The sequence below is a fragment of the Trichoplusia ni genome, chromosome 26, assembly GCF_003590095.1.
Source record: "Trichoplusia ni isolate ovarian cell line Hi5 chromosome 26, tn1, whole genome shotgun sequence".
In the NCBI taxonomy this organism is placed as follows: Eukaryota; Metazoa; Arthropoda; class Insecta; order Lepidoptera; family Noctuidae; genus Trichoplusia; species Trichoplusia ni.
The window spans coordinates 2382270-2405827 of NC_039503.1; the positions used below are offsets into that span (position 1 = coordinate 2382270).

The 23558-nt window shown below is 37.0% G+C and overlaps 2 protein-coding genes across 3 annotated transcripts; both read right to left on the reverse strand.

The window, feature by feature from the left end:
* Nucleotides 1-1823: 1823 nt before the first annotated feature.
* Nucleotides 1824-8094, reverse strand: LOC113505625 (serine protease snake-like). Of its 2 annotated transcripts, none has more exons than XM_026888418.1 (9): nt 7968-8094; nt 7232-7299; nt 6024-6085; nt 5364-5521; nt 4898-5010; nt 4451-4603; nt 3746-3851; nt 3251-3379; nt 1824-2663 (listed from the first exon to the last, which is right to left on the reverse strand). In XM_026888418.1, the coding sequence occupies exons 1-9, from the start codon at nt 8052-8054 to the stop codon at nt 2496-2498; spliced, it is 1044 nt and encodes a 347-aa protein (XP_026744219.1). In that variant the 5' UTR covers nt 8055-8094; the 3' UTR covers nt 1824-2495. The 2 variants fall into 2 exon arrangements, with proteins under 2 accessions (XP_026744219.1, XP_026744218.1); XM_026888417.1 differs by having other exon boundaries at nt 3746-3863.
* Nucleotides 8095-13256: 5162 nt separating this feature from the next.
* Nucleotides 13257-23322, reverse strand: LOC113505624 (chymotrypsinogen B-like). Its single transcript, XM_026888416.1, has 10 exons — nt 23207-23322; nt 19562-19653; nt 18598-18665; nt 16762-16823; nt 16310-16479; nt 15865-15971; nt 15261-15410; nt 14658-14784; nt 13934-14038; nt 13257-13478 (listed from the first exon to the last, which is right to left on the reverse strand). The coding sequence occupies exons 1-10, from the start codon at nt 23274-23276 to the stop codon at nt 13305-13307; spliced, it is 1125 nt and encodes a 374-aa protein (XP_026744217.1). The 5' UTR covers nt 23277-23322; the 3' UTR covers nt 13257-13304.
* Between the last annotated feature and the right edge of the window lie 236 nt (nt 23323-23558).

Sequence of the window (23558 nt, forward strand, 5' to 3'; positions counted from 1 at the left end):
GGTTAGACTGGAAGCCGGCCACACCATAGTTTGAAAAGGTTATAATGATGATGATGTATTCTTGTTAGTAAACAATATGAAATTGTTGTAAAATGTCAAAGTCACGTCACTTGTCGAAAATGAATGTCATTCCTATACATCTACTTATATATTACTAAGCATTATCTAAGCCCACATTTAAGAAGCAGAAACTTGAGCAGCAACTAAAGGGTAAAGTTCAAAATAGTTGTTTTTTAAAAGAACGTATTGAATTAAATGGGACCGGTTATAGCAAAACATTGTGACATTTTAAATCTACACTATAAAATTGTGAATGCGAAAGTATCTCTGTTTGTTTGTGTTTCGCTTTCACGCCAAAACTACTGTACCGATTGTAATTAAATTCGGTACACAGATAGTCTAGAGCCTGCGAAAGGATATATGTACATAGGCTACTTTTAACTGTAAAAAAAGGTTGAGAGGGAATTCGAACGGAGTCGCGGGCAACAGCTTGTTGTTATATAAGTAGGGTTTAGTAAACAACGAGTGAAAATTGAACCCTGTTTTTGGGCATCGGTGTTCGCCTGTCTTCAAGCTGTATCTCATGAACCTTGATAACAATAAAGTTGAAAACATGGACTTATTTCTGTTGCCACTGTAAATAAATAAAAATAGATGTTAAGTAAGTTTTGATTAGTAAGGCCATCAATTTGGTGGGTGAAAGTAGTATTTTATAAATATATTTTTTCAAGCCTACCTGTGTCGCAGGAAAAATAAAAGATTTTTACTCGGGTTATTTATTCAAGATGCAATATTTAGAACACAGGTTTTCTTGCTATATTTTCCGTAGGTAACCCCTACATCTATATATATAAATATAATATATAATAATATATCCTGGGACAACTCACACACGGTTATCTGATCCCAAGCTAAGCAGAGCTTGTGTTATGGTAACCAGACAACTGATAAACTTACTTATATATTTCTAAATATATACATATTATAGATATATTACACCCAGACACAGAACAAATATTCACAACATATATCACAACATGCTTTTCACTATCATATTATTGTATCGGTAAAAACATACGTATTCAACATTATTTAGAAATCTAATTTATTGACCAATTAGATTATTTTAGTCACACACACTATTTATGAAAACTTAGGATAATTATTTGTACAAACCTTCAGTTAAATTATACCGCACTGCATTGCAGAAACAAGGCACACACAGAATAACAATCGAATACAATTTCATATATTTAAACATTTTTCAAATGTGCTCTCTTACGCAAAATGTTGGCAACTAATACTGGTTTACAATGCAAATATATTTTAAAAATAAAAACGAATTAGAATAATAATATTTTTATTGATAAACTACAAATACACAAGTTGGTCGATCACAGGTTAAGCTACGCTTGATACGGTCGGTCCGTGGATGGGTGATCATCTTTGTCATAACGAGTTTCTTCGTGTTTCGGAGGGCACGTTAAATTGTGTGTCCCAGCTGATATTAGTAACTTATACTTATTTTAATCGTTTCGACTTGCGTTATTTGATGCTACTTCATAAAGATTGTATACACCGTGATTTTTTAGTCGTCTTACAAAAGCAGCCCAGTTCATGTATCCAATGACTAGAACACGTTCATGATAAAAAAAATAGGTATTTATGAGATTTGAATAAATTTAAAATGCAATTCGTAGTTTTTTAGAAACACAGCTCTGTTGCGAGCGCGGTCCAAGCCTTGTAACAATGGTGAGGGGCGCGGGCGGCGGCGTTTTTATCATTTTTAATAATAATCGCGCCTAGGGGTATTTTACGTCGGATACATGAACTGGGCTCCTTTTGTAAGACGACTAAAAAATCACCGTGTATATGTACATTGTTGAGGCCTAAGAATCTTATGGTTTTATAAAACGTTCATATTTTTTTAATTTAGTTTATTTATTGCCAAAATGATGTTTACATAATATATAAGGTAACATGCATGGAGTAGGTAATTAACGTCTTGACACAATGAATAGCATCCACTCCAAGTAGGTTAGTTAGACACCTATGTTTCAGCATCTATTTTATATTTCTATTTTTGTTTAGGAAACAAACAGTATTTTACATAATTATTATAATGTTTACAGTTCAATTGAATACATACAGGCTTAGAGTTTCATAACATCATCACTACATATTATAAAACAGAAGCGCTTTTTCTCTATTTCCTCTTGACAACTTAAATCTTTGAAACGACTTGACGGATTGTGATGCGGTTTTTTTTATTAGATAAAGTGATTCATTAGGAAAGTTTTTAAGTTTAATCTATGCATAATTTAGTAGAGGAACATAGTCAATTGTAGAGGTTTCGAATGTATTTACTATTTTTTTACGCTTTCTACCTGACACATGTGTACTTAAGTATACAGGCAAACCAAAAGGCATGTTTTCAATAACTCTTTAATAATATTAGTTCTTTTTTAAAGGGATTTACATTGAGATCTGCTAAACTAATGCCACACGATGCTCTCAATCCAGGGTACATAATAGCTGACCCTGGTATATAGTCCTGAGCTACCAGCTGGCCCGCAGATCCTGTCGGATGCTGTCACTCCGTAGACCAGGGGCGCACAGCTGACTGCGAGGTGCTCAGACATCAGGGGGCCACCTGTCGCACTCTATAAAAGAAATGAGAAAAAATATTGACGTGTCAAACTTGGCAGTGGGGACTAGAACATCACTTGCGAGTAAAATGCGTACTGGTAAGTGACGTCATACGACATTTAGAATCACTGTATCCCCTGCATTTTTAACCGACTTCAAAAAAAGGAGGAGGTTCTCAATTCGACTGTATTTTTTTTTATGTTATGTTTGTTACCTCGTAACTAGCGATTGGGTGAACCGATTTTCATGATTCTTTTTTTATTTGAAAGCTTGTGCTTCCCGTGTGGTCCCATTATCATACCCATTACCATTTCATTTGAAGTCGGTTTTTTTTGTGAAAATTGTAACTTATTGTTTAATTGATAAATTATAAAATGCGTATCCAATATTTTTTTGGTTATAAGATATCAGAGAGAGCGTTACGTCGAAACTAATTGCTTTTTATTTTTGTGTAGTTTTAAGCTCTATGTAATTTATAGAACGTTGTTGCCGCCAAGCGACAAAGTTCTTAAAGAAATAATAAAAAAAAAAGATTTTTGGCAGTTTGTGGGACGGATAAACTTTTTTTTATTTGCTATTTATGCCATTAGTAATTGCATACCTGACAAGAATCTGCTTCCCCTGTACTCCCAAAGCAAGTCTGTATTGTTGTGTTAAATCCTTTAGGTAGTGTCTCCCGAGTTGGATACAAGAATGAACACGCGAAGTCGTCCAGTTCCTCAAGTGTTGCCTGAACAGAAAAATATGTATATCTAAAAAGGAAATTATATTATTCGTAAAAACCCGGTAAAGGTTTAGCCAGATTCACGACATTGAGGATTCCAAACAAAAAAACATAAAAAATAATTAAAGAAATTAGTAACCCATTAAACCTGTGACTGTACCGACCGTAGCTTAGCCTGAAATTTATTATAATGATTTACCTTTATATCGGTAAGGAAATACATTATCTGCGGAAATTACAATTCTCTACCTATTTAATCTTTTCATGATATACAGCCTCGTGACAGACTGGCGAACAGACTTTTTTTTAAATGGGCCCTGGGAAGGGCGTGGTACTGTAAAGGCAACGTTAAGGTTAAATATAATATCTTACCGGTTCCAAATTGTTCTGGTTATCTACCGTGGAGGCCTTAATGATTTCTCTAACTCTCTTTCGATCAAATGTCTCCATATACAGGCAAGCTGGTAACACCAAGTCACTTAAAGTGATCCTAAAAGGAAGCACAAGTGGAAATTAATACCTAGGTTTAAAAATAAAAAAAACCACATTTTAAATGTCACTCCATTAAAATTTTATCAAAATTGGTATAGTCATTTTTATAGTTGTAAATTGCATTGTCATCGGGTTTGGAGAAGCTTCTCGAGTGGAATAGGCACTCGGCAAACGTAGTGTAGGACGTTCTCAGGCATGGGGGAGGGATAATCTGCGCAAGATGGCAGGAGCTGGATGCGAGCAGCTGAAGATAGATCTCGATGGCGTGCGACTGGGGAGGCCTATGTCTAGCAGTGGATGAATATGGGCTGATGATGATGATATATATAATAAACTAGCTGTTGCCCGTGACTTCGTCCGAGTGGTTAGAAAATAAGTTATGATTTATACCTGCCCTGTTTTTTTCCACATTTTCCATTGTATCTTCGCTCCTATTAGTCACAGCGTGATATTATATAGCCTAAAACCTTCCTCAATGAATGGAATTTTTCAATTTGAACCAATAGTTCCTGAGATTAGCGCGTTCAAATAAAAATCTCTTCAGCTTTATATATTAGTATAGATATAGACTACAACATAACTTACATTTTCTTCGTCTCCACTAAAGCTATATCATGGTATTTGGAGGGAAGCTGGTAATCTGGGTGAGGGACAGTCCTCTTTACCGTATACAGCTGCCACAGTGGGGCATAAGTATCTGTTTTCATAAAATCGACAGCTATGTACTTTACTGGTCCTCTGAAAGAATACATTTCTGTTAGTATTCACATAAAACTAGTTGTTGCCCGCGACTCCGTCCGCGTGGACTTCAGTTTGCATAACGCTGTGGTTCCCGTTTCGTTGGGAACGCCGGGATACGGTACAGGTACGTATTTATAAATATATAAATATGTCTATCTGTATGTGTATCAGTTGTCTAGTACTCATAATACAAGCTTTGCCTGGTCTGACACTAGATGGCGTTGTGTGAAAATTGTGGAATATTGTACTCACTATTTGTTCTTTTATTCAAAAAAAAATTAATATACTTACAGTACACTCCCTGATACACAATGTCCGGCAGTCAGAACGAATCTTTCACTTATTATAGCACCAGCACATAGGAATTTCACATCACCGATATCATCTAAATTGGCAAGATGAGCCTAAAAAATTCAAAAATTACTTAAATATCTAATATTATGGACAATTTTGATTGTAAGCTATGATGGATATTGGTGTAGTTTTCCCACGTTTTTATACACTGACTTTCTTGTTTGTTTGTCGTTCCGGTTGGATTTTTGCAACTTAATTTTGAGGCATTTCCCGATAAGCTAGCAGGCTGAAATTTTCAGGGTAGCTTCAAACCCGATTACAATGCAATTTACAACTACAAAAACATCTGGATTTTTCATAAAATTTGAATGGAGTGACAATTAAAAACGTGGGATTTTATATTTGGGTTTAGCGTGGTGACCTCAACCAATCAGCTATCCGTGAAGTCAAATTATGAACTTACCATATAAGCTGCTTTTCGAGGAGGCAAAGGCGTATTAATTCTGCCAATAGACTGAGTGATTACATAGCATTTTGTATTCGGATCCAAATGCTTTAATAATTTAGCAGTATATTTCGTTTTATCAGGGTATGGCAAGGCATCTACATAATTCAGACATTCTGGAATATAAAACAAACGGAATATAGTCAACACAACTCATCTGAACGTACAGCGCCATCTGTGGGTAACACTATTGTAAATGCACAGTGATGGGCCTGTTGGTCTAGTGGTTAGTGACCCTGACTGCTATACCCGAGGTCGTGGGTTCGATTCCCACCCAGGATAAATGTTGTGTGATGAGCACGATCATTTGTTCTGGTGTCTGGGTGTAATTTATCTATAATATGTATGTATTTAGAAATATATAAGTAAGTTTATCAGTTGTCTGGTTACCATAACTTGTGTTATGGTAACCAGACAACTGATATATACAAGCTCTGCTTAGCTTGGGATCAGATAACCGTGTGTGAGCTGTCCCAGGATATATTATATATCACAGGATAATTTTGTTCTGGGTGGGAAACGAATCCACAACCTCCGGTACTAAAGCAAGGGCCACTAACTACTAGACCATTAGGTCAGTCAAGTATCTAATATTACAATGACAGAAAACAAACTTACTATCTTTAGATTTCGGCCCATTGAAGCGAAGAAACCCAATATTATTGTTCCATCTGATCTTCCTGAGAAAGAAAACACAATTTTCATCTTATAACTTACAATTTAAAACGTAAAAGTTTATAAGTATGTATGGATGTTTCTAACTCTTTCACGCAAAAACCACTGAAAGGATTCGAACGAAACTTTGTACACAGATAGCTCATAACCAGGAATGACACATACCCACCCACACCACATTACCACCTAGTTCATTGGCCTAGCCTTTTCCCAACTATATTGGGGTCGGCTACCAGTCTAACCGGTTTCAGCTAAGTACCAGTGTTTTACAAGGATGGATTGCCTATCTGACCACCTCAACCCAGTTACCTGGACGACACGATACGCCTTGGTTAGACTGGTAGTCAGACTTTTCAAGATTCTAACTAGCTGTAACGACTGTCAAAGATGTAAGAATAACAGCCGAGACCCACAATTTAACGTGTCTTCCGAAACACGGAGGAACTCGTTATGAAAAAGATGGTCACCCATCTACGGACCGACCGCGTCAAGCATAGCTTAACCTGTGATCGTTTCACTTATGCGGTTATAGCTTAGCCACGAGCTCCTCTTACACCAGCACCTAGTTAAGATTCGTTTATTCCTATTAAGGAGTTTTATTTTAAAATAAAAGCCATCTGAAAGCTTATTTTTAAAACAAGTGATTTTGTTTTTCTGTAAATCAACATCAAATACTTTAAAATACTCTTCAAAAGAAATCAAATCACCGGTTTCAAGGTGTCACTAACTCTGAGGACCCGGGTTCGATCCCCGGTCAGGTCAATGTAAAAATTCTTATTTCTACATTGTCTCGGGTCTGGGTGTTTGTGGTACCTTCGTTGTATCTGAATTCCATAACACAAGTGCTTTAGCAACTTACTGTGGGTTCAGAACAATGTATGTGATGTTGTCCGCATTTATTTATTTAAAGGACTTGAAACTCTAGAGGGAGTGTCTTTTATTTTGGAGTTTCTATATCCACCTTAAAGTATAAGGCTTCAGTATTTAAAGATCAGTTCCATGTCATAAGGTTGCCAATCAAATTTCAAAATACCAAATTTCAGCTCCATCAGAAACCGGGAAGTGTACAAATTTAACATGCAAAATTTTATTACATGCAAAGGAATAGAATAAATTAATTATTATGGAAAAAAAACCTTTTAAATAGTTACCTTAAATCTTGAAAGAAAAGACAATCGGTACAGCAGATTATGGGAACATTGCCATCAAATGAACAAATCTGAAAACAACAAAAAAATCATTAAGATGCAGCTTTGAATAACCTATACGTACGATTTGAATCTATACTATACTAATATATAAAGCTGAAGAGTTTGTTTGTTTGTTTGAACGCGCTAATCTCAGGAACTACTGGTCCAAATTGAAAAATTATTTTTGTGTTGAATAGACCATTCATCGAGGAAGGCTTTAGGCTATGAACCATCACGCTGCGACTAATAGGAGCGAAGATACAATGGAAAATGTAAAAAAAAGGGCAGCTATACCTCAATCATAATTTATATCTTCTACCCACGGGGACGAAGTCGCGGGCAACAGCTAGTTTGTGATATTATTATAACGCCAAAGAAAAGAATATAAGTACCTACAAGGCGCACTACCTACTAGGCTTTACCTACTAGTAGTGAATTAATGTCGCCAATGTAGCACCTAGTAGACGCTCTCTTGGCGTAATCAGGTATCGCTGGAGTGACACAGTTGAGGCGGATCTTCGGGCGCTTCATGCCGATGACTGGCGAGAAGTGGCCTATCAGAGGCCAAGACAAATTTTGGGTCGCCGAGCCAACGGAATAAGTGTAGCGCCATGTTGTATATTTAAATGGCATCTTTTAACCAAACACAGGTGTGTTGGGGGCAGGGGATGTGTTAATAAACAAAAGTCCAAATTACCGGCGGGTGAGTTCTATTCTTCACATACTCTGGTGCACTAAAACATCTGTAGAAGTTGACACAGACTCCCTCCATGTCATTCCACATGCATTTTGACCCTAAAAATAATGAAACATAATATTAAACAAATTTCACACAACGCCATCTAGTCTCAAACTAAGCAGAGCTTGTGTTATGAGTACTAGACAACTGATAAACAACACTTACATATTTCTAAATACATACATATTACATTTAAATTATACCCAGACAGACACAGAACAAATGATCATTCTCATCACATAAACATTCGTCCTGGTTCCTGGGTCCAATCAGAGTCCTTAATCATGAGCTGACGCCGGGTCCGAAACTAGTCGGGCACTCCCGATAAATACGCTTGAATAAACCGTTACATCATTTAATAATGAATCAGTCTCACGACAGTTACCATAAAAATATGACAAAGCAAAGTTTGGTAGGTCAGCATTTATTTACCCGGGTAAATGCTCATACAATTTCTGTCTAAAAAAATCTGTCTGTGTAAAATACAGATACACCCTAAAAATAAATAAATAAATAATTACAATACCAACATGATTACATATAATTATATTTCTTACATATGATATATAAAATTACTAGCTGACCCAGCAAACGTTGTTTTGCCGAATTTTTTTTTTCTAGTTGTATTGTATTTTTAATGTCACAGTATAAAAAAATAAAAACAAACAATTTCGTTCAAAACATTAAATATTTTTTTTTAGTGTGAGCAACCCTTATCGCTTAGGGGTATGAAAAATAGATGTTGTTCTATTCTCAGTCCTACCCAATATGTATACAAAATTTCATAAGAATCGGTCGAACCGTTTCGGAGGAGTACGGTAACTAACATCGTGACACGGGAATTTTATATATTAGATAATGTGCTATATTAATGTAATACATAAAAAGATATACATAAATAAATTTTTAGATGGGCATATGTACCATGTATGTATATAAGGCTATTTGTTACTGCTTCCTCTCTCCTAAGATTTTGCTGTGCCCGACAGGGTCCATATGGATTTTAAGACCTTGATGTACATTATGGAACGCAATAAATAATTGAGTATTGAGTCTTGAAGAAGGCGGAGAAGTAGGACCGGACTGTTACCGGCTAAAGACACCGGAGTGCTTTACCAATCGCTTGGACCACGGGATCGCGATGAAAACTACCGCGATCTTAGGCATAATATATTCCTAACTTCCATCCCACTGTTGGAAAAAATCCTACCTTAACGGTATAAAAATGAGTTCAGTTCAAACGACTTCAAAAAAGATTAGGTTTTTTATTCGTCTCTATTATTTGTATGATTTTATTGATTATTTTCTATTTATCGCGAAATTACTGTCCTATATAAACTTCATCAAGTTTGGCTCAGTAGGTGGTCGGTTGTTTTTGTATTTAAAATATATTCTTTTTGTATAATACGATGACAAATTTAAACTGCTGTTGTAACCTACAGGAAAATAAATTAACAAATAATAATGCTTAAAAGTGCAAATAGTAACGATTATTTTGTTATCTCAAAACAGGATGACGTCAACAATACATTTTTGGCTTTCCCGAACTGCAAAACAACCTCCTTATCGTATTGTTAATGCATAAGTTTTTAAACCTTGAAATCTCTTGACAGTTACACAGTTTTCTTTTTAATGGGACTAGCCCGCCATACATGTCGACCTTGCAACTCCTGTTAGCCAGGATCTACAATGAAACCGATAAAAACCACCGAAACACTTAAGTTCGGTGTGTCCCAGGATGAACAATTAACTGCCTTGGAACCCGAAACGAAATAGCTAGTTTTAGCAAAGAAAAGAGATTGACAACTGAGTTAGGCTCAGTTATAAGGCACCACGGAGTTACAGTTGACAGTCTTTTAAACAATTCATAGGGGTACTGGTGACCTTACGATGTTTTCCTTCACCGCTTTTAGCAAGTTACCATCATCATCCTAGCCTTTTCCCAACTATGTTGGTGTCGCCTTCCTGTCTAACCGGATTCAGCTAAGTACCAGTGTTCTACAAGGAGCGACTGCCTATCTGACCTGATCAACCCAGTTACCTGGGCAACTCGATACCCCTTAGTTATTTAAAATGTACTTGTTATCAGACGCACCCTCTAACTACACGTAATAATTGTCAATTATGTACAAAAACATCCACAACGGGATCAAAAATTTAACGTGTTTTCTGAATGTTTGTAAGTGTCCTACATGTAAATCAAACGTTAATTTTTTTTCAAAATCGGACATTAGTTTTGAAGCTCCCCTGGAAATTTCAGCCTGCTAGCTTATCAAAAACTGCTGGAAACTGAATTACAAAAATCCGACCGGAACGACAAACATATAAGAAAGTGAGTGTATAAAAACGTAGGAAAATAATTTACCTTCGTCTAAATTCAACAGCTCACTTAAAACTGGATAACTTAAAAGAACGAAAATTAACAAGTGACGTAGTATTGTAACGCACATCCTTCCCGATTAACCGACTTGGCTTAACTAAAGTTATTTAAAATGTATTACAATAAATAAGGTCGTGTCAAACCGATCCAGTATTTAATAATATATCACCGTTTATCGTATAGCAAGCATCGGATTTATTTAAAAACCGGTCAAGTAAAAATAGAATAAATAAATATATTTTAAAAGTAATTGGTCATCGTTCAAGTTTATGGTTGTACTAAGTGTTGCTTAACCTCGAGTTTTATTACTAGCTCTCGCCCGTTACAATACGAAAATGATGCCACGGGAACAAAATTGTCCTAAAACTAAATCTCACGTCAATCCTGGCTATAAGCTATCTGTATACCAAATTTCGTTTAAATCTGTTCAGTGGTTTTTGCATGAAAGAGGAACAAACATACAAGCTTTCGAGTTTATAATATTAAGAAGGATGTCTTTTAGCACGTGTGCAAAAAATTGGAGATGATAAAATAAGTGGAAATCCCGTGTGACATCACTTATCGGTTTTTACAAGTGACAATATTCGGACGACTGACAACCCCGTGCCTGACTCTCTACTTAAGGGAGAGATTTTGTTCTATGGCCACCGCAAGGTGCCTGCGGGCCTGCGGGTGGCGGGGAGGGCACCCTGTCACTCGATCAGCCAGCAGGCCAAGAAGGAGACGGGCGCGTCGTCCTGCGCATCCGTTCTTATGAGGAGTGAGAGTTGGACTCTTTACGTCCATCCCCCCCAGAAAGAGTCCAAAGGATGTGCCCGTAAGGAAAGAGAACTACATCAGATAAAGTCTGATCTCACGATTATGTAGCAGTACGAATGCTAGATTTAGCAGCTATATATCACTAGTTATTTTAATGCAAAAGTGAACCTCTAGGGCCTAGGGACCAGGGCCAGCGAGAACGTTTTAGAAATTTAGGCATTAGGGTAAGGGCGGAAAAGAACGCTCATGCGTGACCCTGCGCCACCTAACTCGACGCCCGCGCATGGCGGGCAAGTTGGTATTGTTTAACCGAACGCGCGTCGCAAGCCTCAAGATTTTGTATTTGTGAGTAACAGTAGGGATTGATAGGCCTAGTGGGACTCACCCATATTCCTTCCTTCGCCCTTCGTGATTCGGGGCCACGGTAATTCGGACAATCCCACTGCCCCGGCAGAATATCAATGGCTTAACAGTTTAAACTCTGACAATAAGAGGCCAGTAAAAAAACAACTTTAAAAGAAACAGATTTTTATTGACCATTTACTAAAATAAATTCACACAACCATTTACTAAAACGCACTTCATTTCAAAAGGAAAGTATCAAAAATAAAATTTGTCGTCTTCAAACCAGGCTACAGGATCCTACATGCTGCCAGAATTCGGAAACAGTCCAGATTTTGTTGACGACGAGAACCGACTGAGCTTCGAGTCAACATTCTTGACAGATGATTCAAAAGAAGTCGGTTCACCAGTTATTCTTCTCAAACGAGATGCGATGGACGATACACAAATAGGATTGTTATTACTCCTTATCCTCATTCTATTGACCTCGAAGTAATTCAATTTATACCGACCGTATATATCGACATGCTGAATTAAATTTAACGAACTGCACTTTTTGAGTCTCTGTTCTCGTGACTCCGCTCTCAAAGAGCAATTTCTTCCTTTACACAATGTTATAGTTCCTGTGTCACAAGTCACTGCCATATTTTTATAATAACTGTAATTTTTGTTGAATAAAAGATTATAAATGTAAACTGTGTTTCAAATTTACATTATCAGAGTGATATATAATTTTTAACAATGAAATCCAAAATGACAGATTCTGATTTTGAAGTTTGGAAACATAGAGTAATTTTAACTTTAACAACAATTTTGAGTTAACTAAACTCTTTGCAGTCCACTTGAAGTGCTAAATTGGCTGGCCTGTTGGTCTAGTAGTTAGTGGCCTTGACTACTATCGGTGGTCGCCACCGATTCGATTACCACCCAGGACAAATATTTGTATGATGAGCAAGATCATTTTGTTCAGTGTCTGGATGTTATTCATTCCATTCCACTAATGTGAAAGTTTGTATGTTCATGTTTGTTACTCTTTCATGCAAAAACCACGACGAAACTTGTTACACAGACAGTTTATAATCAAAATTAACGCATAGGATAGTTTTTATCTCGATTTTATATTCCGAGAATCCGACACATCCCCACACCACGCCCACGGCTAGGTTTGAAGCTCCATAGCTTTCCACTCCAGACAAATAAAATGAATTAAAGAAAAAAAATCCTAGCTTAAAAAAGGCAGGTATGTACTCAGTGTATGAAAGATTGCAACGCATTGCCATACTCCAACACAAAAGCGCGGATGACGTAGCACGCCGGTTCAGGTTTAGTCAGTAAGAATCTGACACTAGCCCTCCCCCGAGGAAATGGGTGTCAATGAAGAGTCCTCCCTTACCAAAAAGAAATGTATATACTCAGTAAAAAAAAACAAAAATTTAAAAGTCAGTAATATTAATTTGTAAATTGTTACATTAAGACGTAGCCATTTGAAGAAGCGAAATGGTGCAACAAGTACAGTTTTTCATCGTACTTGAATAAAGATCATGGGAAGAGACCCGGCCTCTTAAAGTGCGTACACAGGAACACAAGTGCAACTTGCAGAGGCCTTGTTGAGAACTTTAATCTACAATATGATGGAGTATCTACCAGGGGCCATCCCTCTTCTGATAAAATAACAGATATGGATGGCCCAAGGTAGCTACAAAACTATTGCAAATCTGAGGAAAACATAATAAGGACTATTGGTATTATTAAATTAGTGAAAACTATGACGTTCAAAAGACCTTTATTATTATTTAAACATTTTTATTTTGGAACTAAGGCCATACTACACTTTCTATCCAGGGTAGATAGTAAGCAACTTTAGTGTAGATATTAGGGCTAACGTTCCCGGAACCGCACGTTGAAGGACCCTCCGATGTCACTCCGATTACGGAGTAGATGCAGCGGGCGAACTGGTCCTGGGCCAAAAGTGGCTCCCCGGAGAAGCCCTGGAATCAAATATAAGACATAAAATATTAAAAAAAACAACCCCCTACTTTAAGAAAACTCCTGTAGTAAGGATATTAATCATTGTGTCTTGGAGGCTTAGACAAACATATAAACCACGTGCACAAAGACACCCAGACTCAGAACAAGCTTTCGTGAATCACACAAATGCCTGTCCTACGTGGGGATGGAACCCGCGACAATTCGCTCTTAGTGGGTTTGACGTGGTGATCTCAACCAATGTGTCATTTGTTTAAATAAAAATATGAAGTTAAAAATATGGGCTACTTTGTTAAGGGCAAAAAAGAAAGTAAAGGGGAAAATGAGGGGTCCAAGTTTGGCTTCATTTTATCCGGGCGTTGCCATGGAAACGGGAACCACGCAACGCGCTGTGACGTGAAGTCTTAACGGATGGAATCGCGGGCAAAAGCATGTAGGTGTATTATAAACAGCTTACCCGACAAGACTCCGATGGCACAATCTTGCTTCCGTAAAACAGCTGTTTTTCGCTGTCGACATTCAAGGATATTACGTCTTCTTTATTGAATTCTTCCAAATTAATCTGTAAAAGGGATATAAAATGATAATGACAGCAAATGAATACTAGACAACTGATAAACCTATTTATATATTTCTAAATACATAAGTATTTTTGATGTATTACACCCAGACACGGAACAAATGATCGTGCCCATCACACACACATTTGTCTTGAGTTTCGAACCCACGACCACTAGGATAGCAGTCAGTCTAGTCTAATTCAAGTTCCTAGCTTGTATATTGGGCAAATACCACCGCATAACAGATGGTAACTAGAAAAATATTGATTCATCTGTGAAATTTCAACTGATCAGCTAGCCAGATCAGTTGAAATTTTTGGTGGCGTACCGGTTTCAACGTGTTGCTAGCTCTGAGGTCCCGGGTTCGATCCCCGTGCGGGTAAAATTGACATTTCTACATTGTCTCGGGTCTGGGTGTTTGTGGTACCTTCGTTGTATCTGAATTCCATAACACAAGTGCTTTAGCAACTTACTTTGGGTTCAGAACAATGTATGTGATGTTGTCCGCATTTATTTATTTATTTTTGCCATACCTATTATTGGAATCGAAATAACACCCTAAACTATAGAACTCTTTTTCATACCTATTTTGAACAATAATTATATTCTATCTACACTCACAGTTTGAATGGTGTCCGCTAGTTTATCACCACCTTTCAGATCTCTCCAAGTTGTGGTAATAGCTGTCTGGAATTCACTGGTTGTCGTGAACAAACAAGCTGGCATAACATTCACACTGAATTGGATCCTGAAAAACAATCTTTATTATAATAATAGTGCAATCAAATCATGTCAGGGTACAGCGCCATCTTTGAATTTTTATGAGAATGCATGGGAAGAGGACGACCAAAGAAACGATGCATGGATTATGTGAAAGACGATATGGCTGCAAAGAGTGTTTCTTGTGAGATGACGTCAGATAGAAAGGTATGTAAGGAGACATGTTGCGCCGACCACAAATAAAAATAATGGAAATGTCCACGTTTTTAAATTTCCGTTAAAATTTTATCAAAATCGGTCTAGCCGTTTTTATAGTTCTAAAATGCATGCCCTGAAAATTTTAGCCAGCTAGCCTATCGGGAAGTGCCTCAACATTGAGTTGCAAAATCCAACCGGAACGACAAACAAACAAGAAAGTGAGTGTATAAAAACGTGGGAAAAATTATAAGGGTTGGGTAATGATGGCAATGAATTTATTGTTTAAAACATGTTATAATTACTCACGGTGAGTCGACTTCTATTAAAGCGATGTCGTTTTTGACAGGTGCGGGTTTGAAGTCTGGATGAGGTATAAACCTCTTCACCTTCCGTTCTTGTCTTGTGGCAGGATCTGAGAGAGATAGCACACCCATAGCGATGTGACTGACTTCTCCGCTGTGAACAGAAATATTGTGAAGATATGTTTTGGCTGAAATTTAACTGATTTTAATATAATAATGTTTTTTGCCTGTTACTGTGCCACTGCTGGGCAAAGCCTCCATAGAGAAGATTTCAATCAGACACAATTCCAATATTTGGAATTGTGTAATGAAAATTTAATCCTTATATGTAGGATTTGCCATCATTTTTACATATTATCGAAATTTTAGACCACACTGATATTTGTCTCGGACAGGGGCCATTTATGCCTATACCACTCGGTTCATTGTGTATTTAAATAATGAAACAATTATTTTTTATATATAAACATATCACTACCGGACACAGAACAACCGATCTTGCTCATTACATAAACATTTATCCTGAACAATTGAACCCACGACCTGCAGTATAAAAGCCAGTGCCACTAACCACAAGACCAACAGACCATTTTCTTATAGAAACAAACCTTAATGGAATGTTGACATGTGCTGCTGTCAAAATAAACCGATCGCTGATGATGGATCCTCCGGCTTTCCAAGACACAGTTCCTTTTGACTCATATCCAAGTAATGCCTGAAATAAAACATTGTTTTAACATCTAATGATCGCGTTAACGATTTCACAAAGATATTTTTACATAGAAAAGGCGTAAATTAATACCGCACTGAGGAATTAAGTCTTTATATCGCAGGGATTTCACAAATATTCAAATCACATGCACAAAGACACCCAGACTCAGAACAAGCATTCGTGGATCACACAAATGCTTGAACTTCGCGAGGATCGAACCCGCGACACGTCGCGCTCAGTGGTTTATCGTGGTGACCTCAACCACTCGGCTATCTCTGCAGTCAAGTATGTAAGTCCACCAGGAAAATAAATAGGCTACCGCTATAGAGGACATAGTTTACCTGATGAGGATACTCAGGTCCAGGTACATGCCCGGGGTAGGGAGCGCCCCCGACGGCCCAAATGTTGTACCGGTGGCATTTCTTTTCCTCGTCCAGACTTCTTTGGATGCCACTGTAGAAACCTCCGTCCCGACATCTGTAGGGCTGTTCGTCCAGGTATTTGATGCAGTCTGAAAATTGCATTAATAATATTAATATTAGTAACAAAAAATGAATAGATTTAAAAATTCTAAAAACTCATTTTTTTTTATTTTACTTCATCAACATTTTATCAAAATCGGTCCAGCCATTTTTATAGTTCTAAATTACATTGTCATCGGGTTTGAAGCTACCCTGAAAATTTCAGCTTGCTAGCTTATCGGGAAGGGTCTCAAAATTGAGTTGCAAAAATCCAACCGGAACGACAAACAAACAAGAACATTGAGTGTATAAAAACGTGGGAAAGTACTCACTATCCCTCGCTTTGCCTCCATCTTTCCATAGAATATCTCCTGATGGACTGAATACTGCATTACTGAAAAAAGTAAACATAAAAATATAGATAAATGTTTAACCAAACTAGGTTTCGTACATGTCTCCTCGCTAACTCTGACGAATCGCTCAAATTTATTGAACCTGACAAGTCAAAGTCACGTTTTTCGAATAAACTTAATCACCTTTTTATTTGTATACAATTAATTAAAAATATTTAACCTTCTTAATCATCTAAAATTAGTAGTATCTAGGAACTAAACTAAACTAATATTTACATTTTGAAAGCTATATAATATAAAAAGAAAAATATGCATTATTTACAAAGCGTCAAAAAAGATATCCTCATCCCTGCCAAAGTCGGGAAACGTGCCCAGAAGGCTGGCTGCATTGCCACGTTGTATGGCAATGCTAATTCTTTGGGCAAAATATAGACCAGCCTTCTGATCACGTGTAATGTCGACCAAACGCTTTGCGAGTTCTTTATAAAGAACTCGTGCACCTGGTCCCCATGTCACGAACGTTTCGACCCCAAACGGCTCAAAAATATAATTACCAACAAGGTTATTATATTTCCGCCGTTTTAGGGCTTCCGCGGCTCCAGCAGCAGCGCCCGGCGAGACCGCTGAACTTAGAACATGGGATGGCGCGAGGGTGTCGACGCATGTCGCGTCCCACACCAAAGGCCGACCCAATTTCCAAGGCAGCAATGACATTCCGTCAGGTCTCTTACCATCGTTATACCTTTTTATTCGTTTTGTATTGTATTATAATACTGCCCGCGACTTCGTCCGCGTGGTTAGAAGATATAAGTTATAATTTATACCTGCCTTCTATCTATCTTGTAGGATTCAGTCAGCGTTTGCAATGTAAGCGCAAAAAATGTGTTTTTTTACGACCTCACATTAGAAACCTCAAAAATTGTAGCCTATGTGTTATTCTGATGTATAAGCTATATTGCGGTAAAGTTTCATTCAAATCCATTCAGTAGTTTTTACGTGAAAGAAGAAGTGAAACATCCATACTTACAAACTTTCGCCTTTATAATAGTAGTAGGATTAAACAACTTCTAAACAACGTCATCTTGTCTCAAATTAAACAAAGCTTGTATTATGAGTACTAGACAACTGGGCCCCGATTCTGCTATTTTACAATGGCCGATGAATGAATGGCAATTGGATTAAATTTGAAAGTATTCCTATTCTCTTAAGCATTTTTCCAATACAATAATTAGAAGTTAATTGTATTGACCTTGAGTGTACCGTCCCGTACTGAATTTCCAATTATTCTGTAGGAAAAAATACAAAAAATGTAATTTCAATTAAAGCCAATTTTCATTCATTCATCGGCCATTGTAAATAGCAGAATTGGGGCCAAAATTACTTGTACAAACAAATGTTTTATTTTTTATCAAACATTCAAGACCCATGCACAAAGACACCCTTTTTATTTTTTGTTTAGGCGGGGGAATCCTCATGGACACCCACTCCCTCGGGGGAGGAAATGGGTAGTGTCAGACTTTTACTGACTAAACCTGAACCGCCGTGCTACGTCATCCGCGGTTTTATGTCGGTGTATGGCAATGCGTTGCAATCCTTCATACACCAACCGCGGGCTTCCACCGGCCAGTAATGTGGGCCGGTAGGTCACTTTCTTGATGCACAAAGACACCCAGACTCAGGACAAGCAATCGCGGACACAAACGCTTGTCATACACGGGGATCGAACCCGCGACACGCCACGCACAGCTGGTTTGGCGTGGTGACCTCCACCAGTAAATAAAATAAACTCTACGATGGCGAAGAGAGCCCTCTTACCTGGTATCATTTACAAGTTTACAATCGGTGCAACAAATAATCTTAGTTTCTCCTTGCATTGAACATATCTGCAAAAAAACAAACGGTTATAATTAATAGGGTATTTGACTTAACAATATTATTATTACTAGCCTGGAATGCCCCTCTGCTGGGCAAAGTCCTCCCCACTCTTCTTCCACGTGTCTCTCTAAAGAGTCCCGAGTGACCAGTTCGGTAAGAACGAATCCAGGTCATCCCGCGGTCATTTGACTAATATAATAATCTATACTAATATATAAAGCTGAAGCGTTTGTTTGTTTGTTTGAACGCGCTAATCTCAGGAACTGGTCCAAATTGAAAAAATATTTTAGTGTTGTATAGACCATTCATCGAGGTAGGCTTTAGGCTATAAACCATCACGCTGCGACTAATAGGAGCGAAGATACAATGGAAAATGTGAATAAAAACAGGGCAGGTATGAATCATAACTTATATCTTCTACCCACGGGGACGAAGTCGCGGGCAACAGCTAGTATTTAATAAATCTGTAGTCCGTCAGACAGATTTCCAAAAACTATTGAATACGCATTTTTCATGTTATCACATGATTAAAAAGTATCTAAAGAGTAAGGAAGATGAATTTATTTCATAGTGGAGGCTAAAAACACCACCTGCTAGTAAAAAAGTACGTACTGGTAAGTGACGTCACACGAGATTTCATACCACTGTATTTTATTTTGTTTCTATACGAGAAATATTTTTTGGAAATCAATCTGATTGACTAAAAAATACAATTTACTCTGGCTTTAAATATTTCAGATATACCAAGAAGGACAAAAAACGGAAAATTACAGTATTAATCCAGGTTATATACTATCGATGTACCAATGTTCGTCTAAATCCGTTCAATGGTTTTTGTGTGAAGGGGGAACAAACATCCATACATGCAAACTTTATTGTTTATAATATTAGTAGAATTAATTACCGGTTGACTAGGACTCCTTGCATCCAAACTTGTAAAACATCTTTTCTGGTTGACGCAAGTACCTTTCACTCCTTCCCAATCACATTCTGCGCCTGAAAAACAAATAAAAAAAATTACAGTAGAAAGCGTACTGTTAAGTGACGTCATACGAGATTTTAAATAGCTGTATAGGTATCGTTTATTTTTGGTTCACGAGATAAAAGACAAATAGGAGCTCGTGGCTAAGCTATAACCGCATAAGTGATTCGATCACAGGTTAAGCTATTGACGCGGTTGGTCCGTAGATGGGTGACCATCTTTGTAATAACGAATTCCTTCGTGTTTCGGAAGGCACTTTAAATTGGTCCCGGATGTTATTCCTACATCTTTGACAGTCGTTACAGGTAGTCAGAAGCTTGAAAAGTCTGACAACCAGTCTAACCAAGGGGTATCGTGTTGCCCAGGTAACTGGGTTGAGGAGGTCAGATAGGCAGTCGCTCCTTGTAAAACACTGGTACTTAGCTGAAACCGGTTAGACGGGTAGCCGACCCCAATATAGTTGGGAAAAGGCTAGTGCAATAATTTGAAAATCAGTATGACGTGTTAGTAGTATGAATTTTCTAGTCAAATTCTATTACACACGTTATTAAACATTCAACTATGCAACTTAATCAGCTTAAGAAAGTTATTTAAAAATACAAAGTTACAGCTGCAGTTGATTTCAAAGCGATTCCAAACATTTTGTACTGAGACAAATCAAAATGAACAGCAAATTAACTTTGTTGATTGTTTGTGAGTGTGTTTGTGAACTTTTGAACCTCAGATTACAGAGAAACAAAATAAATATACAATTTAAATACACAAGCGAAATAGTTGATAATATGTACTGTGAAATAACTGGGTTTAAAACTTAATCTATCTATACTAATATATAAAGCTGAAGAGTTTGTTTGTTTGTTTGAACGCGCTAATCTCAGGAACTACTGGTCCGAATTGAAAAAATCTTTTTGTGTTGAATAGACCATTCATCGAGGAAGGCTTTAGGCTATAAACCATCACGCTGCGACTCATAGGAGCGAAGATACAATAGAAAATGTGGAAAAAAACAGGGCAGGTATAAATCACAACTTATATCTTCTAACCACGCGGACAGCTAGTAAACAATATTCTGTAAATCAATTTTCAGGTGTTGGTAAAAACAACTGTGCAAACTCAAAATCGTATGTCACCTTTATTTATTCACATAATAATTATTTTCTTTAAAACGACGTCAAAAAGAAGGTTGTTTTCAATTCGTTAGTATATTTTTTTTTAAAACTTTGAAGCTTCAGACTGCATGAACCTATTTTGTTATATATTTCCTTCTTATATTTCTTAATTTTTAAAACGACCTCCGCTCTAAGGAATTCAATCCTTGTATCGCGGGGGGTTTCACAAACATTCAAGTCACATGCACAAAGACACCCAGACTCAGAACAAGCATTCGTGGATCACACAAATGCTTGTCCTACGCGGGGTCGAACCCGCGACATGACGCGCACAGTGGCTTTGGCGTGGTGACCTCAACCACTCGGTCCGGTTAAATAATTTATTTAATTAACTTGTAATTGCTGTCATTTGGTCCCACTAAATGTCACCGAGTTTTTTTCTTTATTTCAGAAGTTTGAAGCTTAGCGACAACATCGTTCAAAAAATTACTTAGAGCTTAAAAATACGACACAAAAATAAATATAAAACCAAAAAAAAAACTAACTACGACCTTAAAAAGAATTTTGTCCTCTTCGGAGAACGGGGAAGCGAAAATACAATTAACATAACCCACACTGCAACCAAAGGCATTTCGCCTATAGACTTCAACCCGGACATATTCCACGAAAATGAAATGAAATTATTCATTCTGCAAATAGGATATTTTATCACTTCTACATGTCTTTTTTTGAGAACGATGGAGCCGACATTTCCTATCTGACTACCCTAAGAAGAAATGTCGAAACAAACTCAGGGGTCGCACTCTCTTTTAAAGTCCAGACAATTTTCAAATTCGGGTGTATTGACGTGTTGCACATCCTCTACTGTGCCACAGTCAGGACAGTTGGGCGACGAGACCTTTTTCATGAGGTGTCACCAAGTTTTGCCACCTTTTTTTATTTTAAGTCCGTTATTATACTTCTGTTGATTATTTTTGATTTGTCACAGGCGGGTGCGCGGGTAACAGCTAGTAATCTATGCTAATATATAATCTATATCTATACTAATATATAAAGCTGAAGAGTTTGTTTGTTTGTTTGTTTGAACGCGCTAATCTCCGAAACTACTGGTTCAAATTGAAAAATTCTTTTTGTGTTGTATAGACCCTTCACCGGGGAAGGTTTTAGGCTATATACCATCAAGCTGTGACTAATAGGAGGGAAGATACAATCGAAGATTTGGAAAAAAACATGGAAAAATATTCATCTTCGAGGGCTTCCGTTCAAAAATTCCTAACTTATATCTTCTAACCACGACGAAGTCGCGGGCAACATCTAGTTTAATAATATAATAATTAATGATTATGCTGTATAGGAAAAAACAGCTTATATTGCATATATTAATCAAGTTCCTAGTAATTATTAATGTCTAAAGATGTATTCTTGGATCTGACTATAAAAAATGACTAATAAACACAAACATTTCATTTGAAGAGGAAAATGTATAATATTGTTATTCACGGCAACCACAAACTCAAGCTTTGGTTGTCGTGCACAAATTGTTCTCAGCAACCACATTGCCAAGAACGGTGATCACGGTTTTAAGATACAGCCTAGTAACAGATGGACGGATAGGCAGACAGTGGTTATATATAGCATGACATTCAAAAATAATGTGGCTTTCAAAAATAAAATATAAAATCTACTTAGGTATTATTATGCACCAATTATAGCAAAAAAAATATAATTTGTTTTTATCGAGTATTAGAAATGTATTCTCACTCAATGCATCCTTCCTCCATTCAAGGACAGGAAGAAAAATCTGTTAGTACAACTTAAAATAAAATCGAAAGGTTTTTATTGCAAAAATGCCGTTTACCAGGCACTTTTAAAACGTAACAATACTGACTATAGGTGCACGGTTCCACAGTGACATTCTTATGGAGAAGAACCGGCAAGAAACTCCATAAGTTACTCTTTTCAAATCAAATATTTTTGAAGTACATCTTCTATATTATTATTTATACAAAAGGAGCCCAGTTCATGTATCCGACGTAAAATGCCCCTAGGCGCGATTTTTTTTTATTATTATCAACTAAGATAATAAGTACGAAGAAAAATTAAACAAGAAAAATCTGAAATATACTCTTAAAAATTATAAAAACGCCACCGCCCGCGCCCCTCACCATTGTTACAAGGCTCGGACCGCGCTCGCAACAGAGCTGTGTTTCTAAAAAACTATGGATTGTATCATAATATTAAATAAAAATTGCATTTTAAATTTATTCAAATCTCATAAATACCTATTTTATCATGAACGTGTTCTAGTCATTGGATACATGAACTGGGCCGCTTTTGTAAGACGACTAAAAAATCACGGTGTATAATGCGAGAACAGAGTATTTTTTTTTGTATGAAATATGCTAAATAGTGAAACCCTAACCTCTTTATTATATTATAAAACAAAATGAAAACATACCTTCTTCCTTATTGAGATCACACAGCACAGACAGACTGATGGACAAAATTAATATTATATATTTATACATTATTCACAACACCTGTTCCAATCAAGTTTTAAGTTCAGACTGACTAGAAATCAACGATATTTTTTATCTTATAACAGTCATATAAATGCATGGATTATTGTACTAGCAGTTGCCCGCGACTTCGTCCGCGTGGTAAGCAAACTGTAGTACATCATTTTGTTCTATTGTCAATAGTAGCAGCGTACGCAGAAATAGGTTTCCGATTTTACACCTTTGGTTACATTATTGCAATTTTCTTACGGATAACTAATATTTTTCAAAATAAATTTAACCTATGTTCAG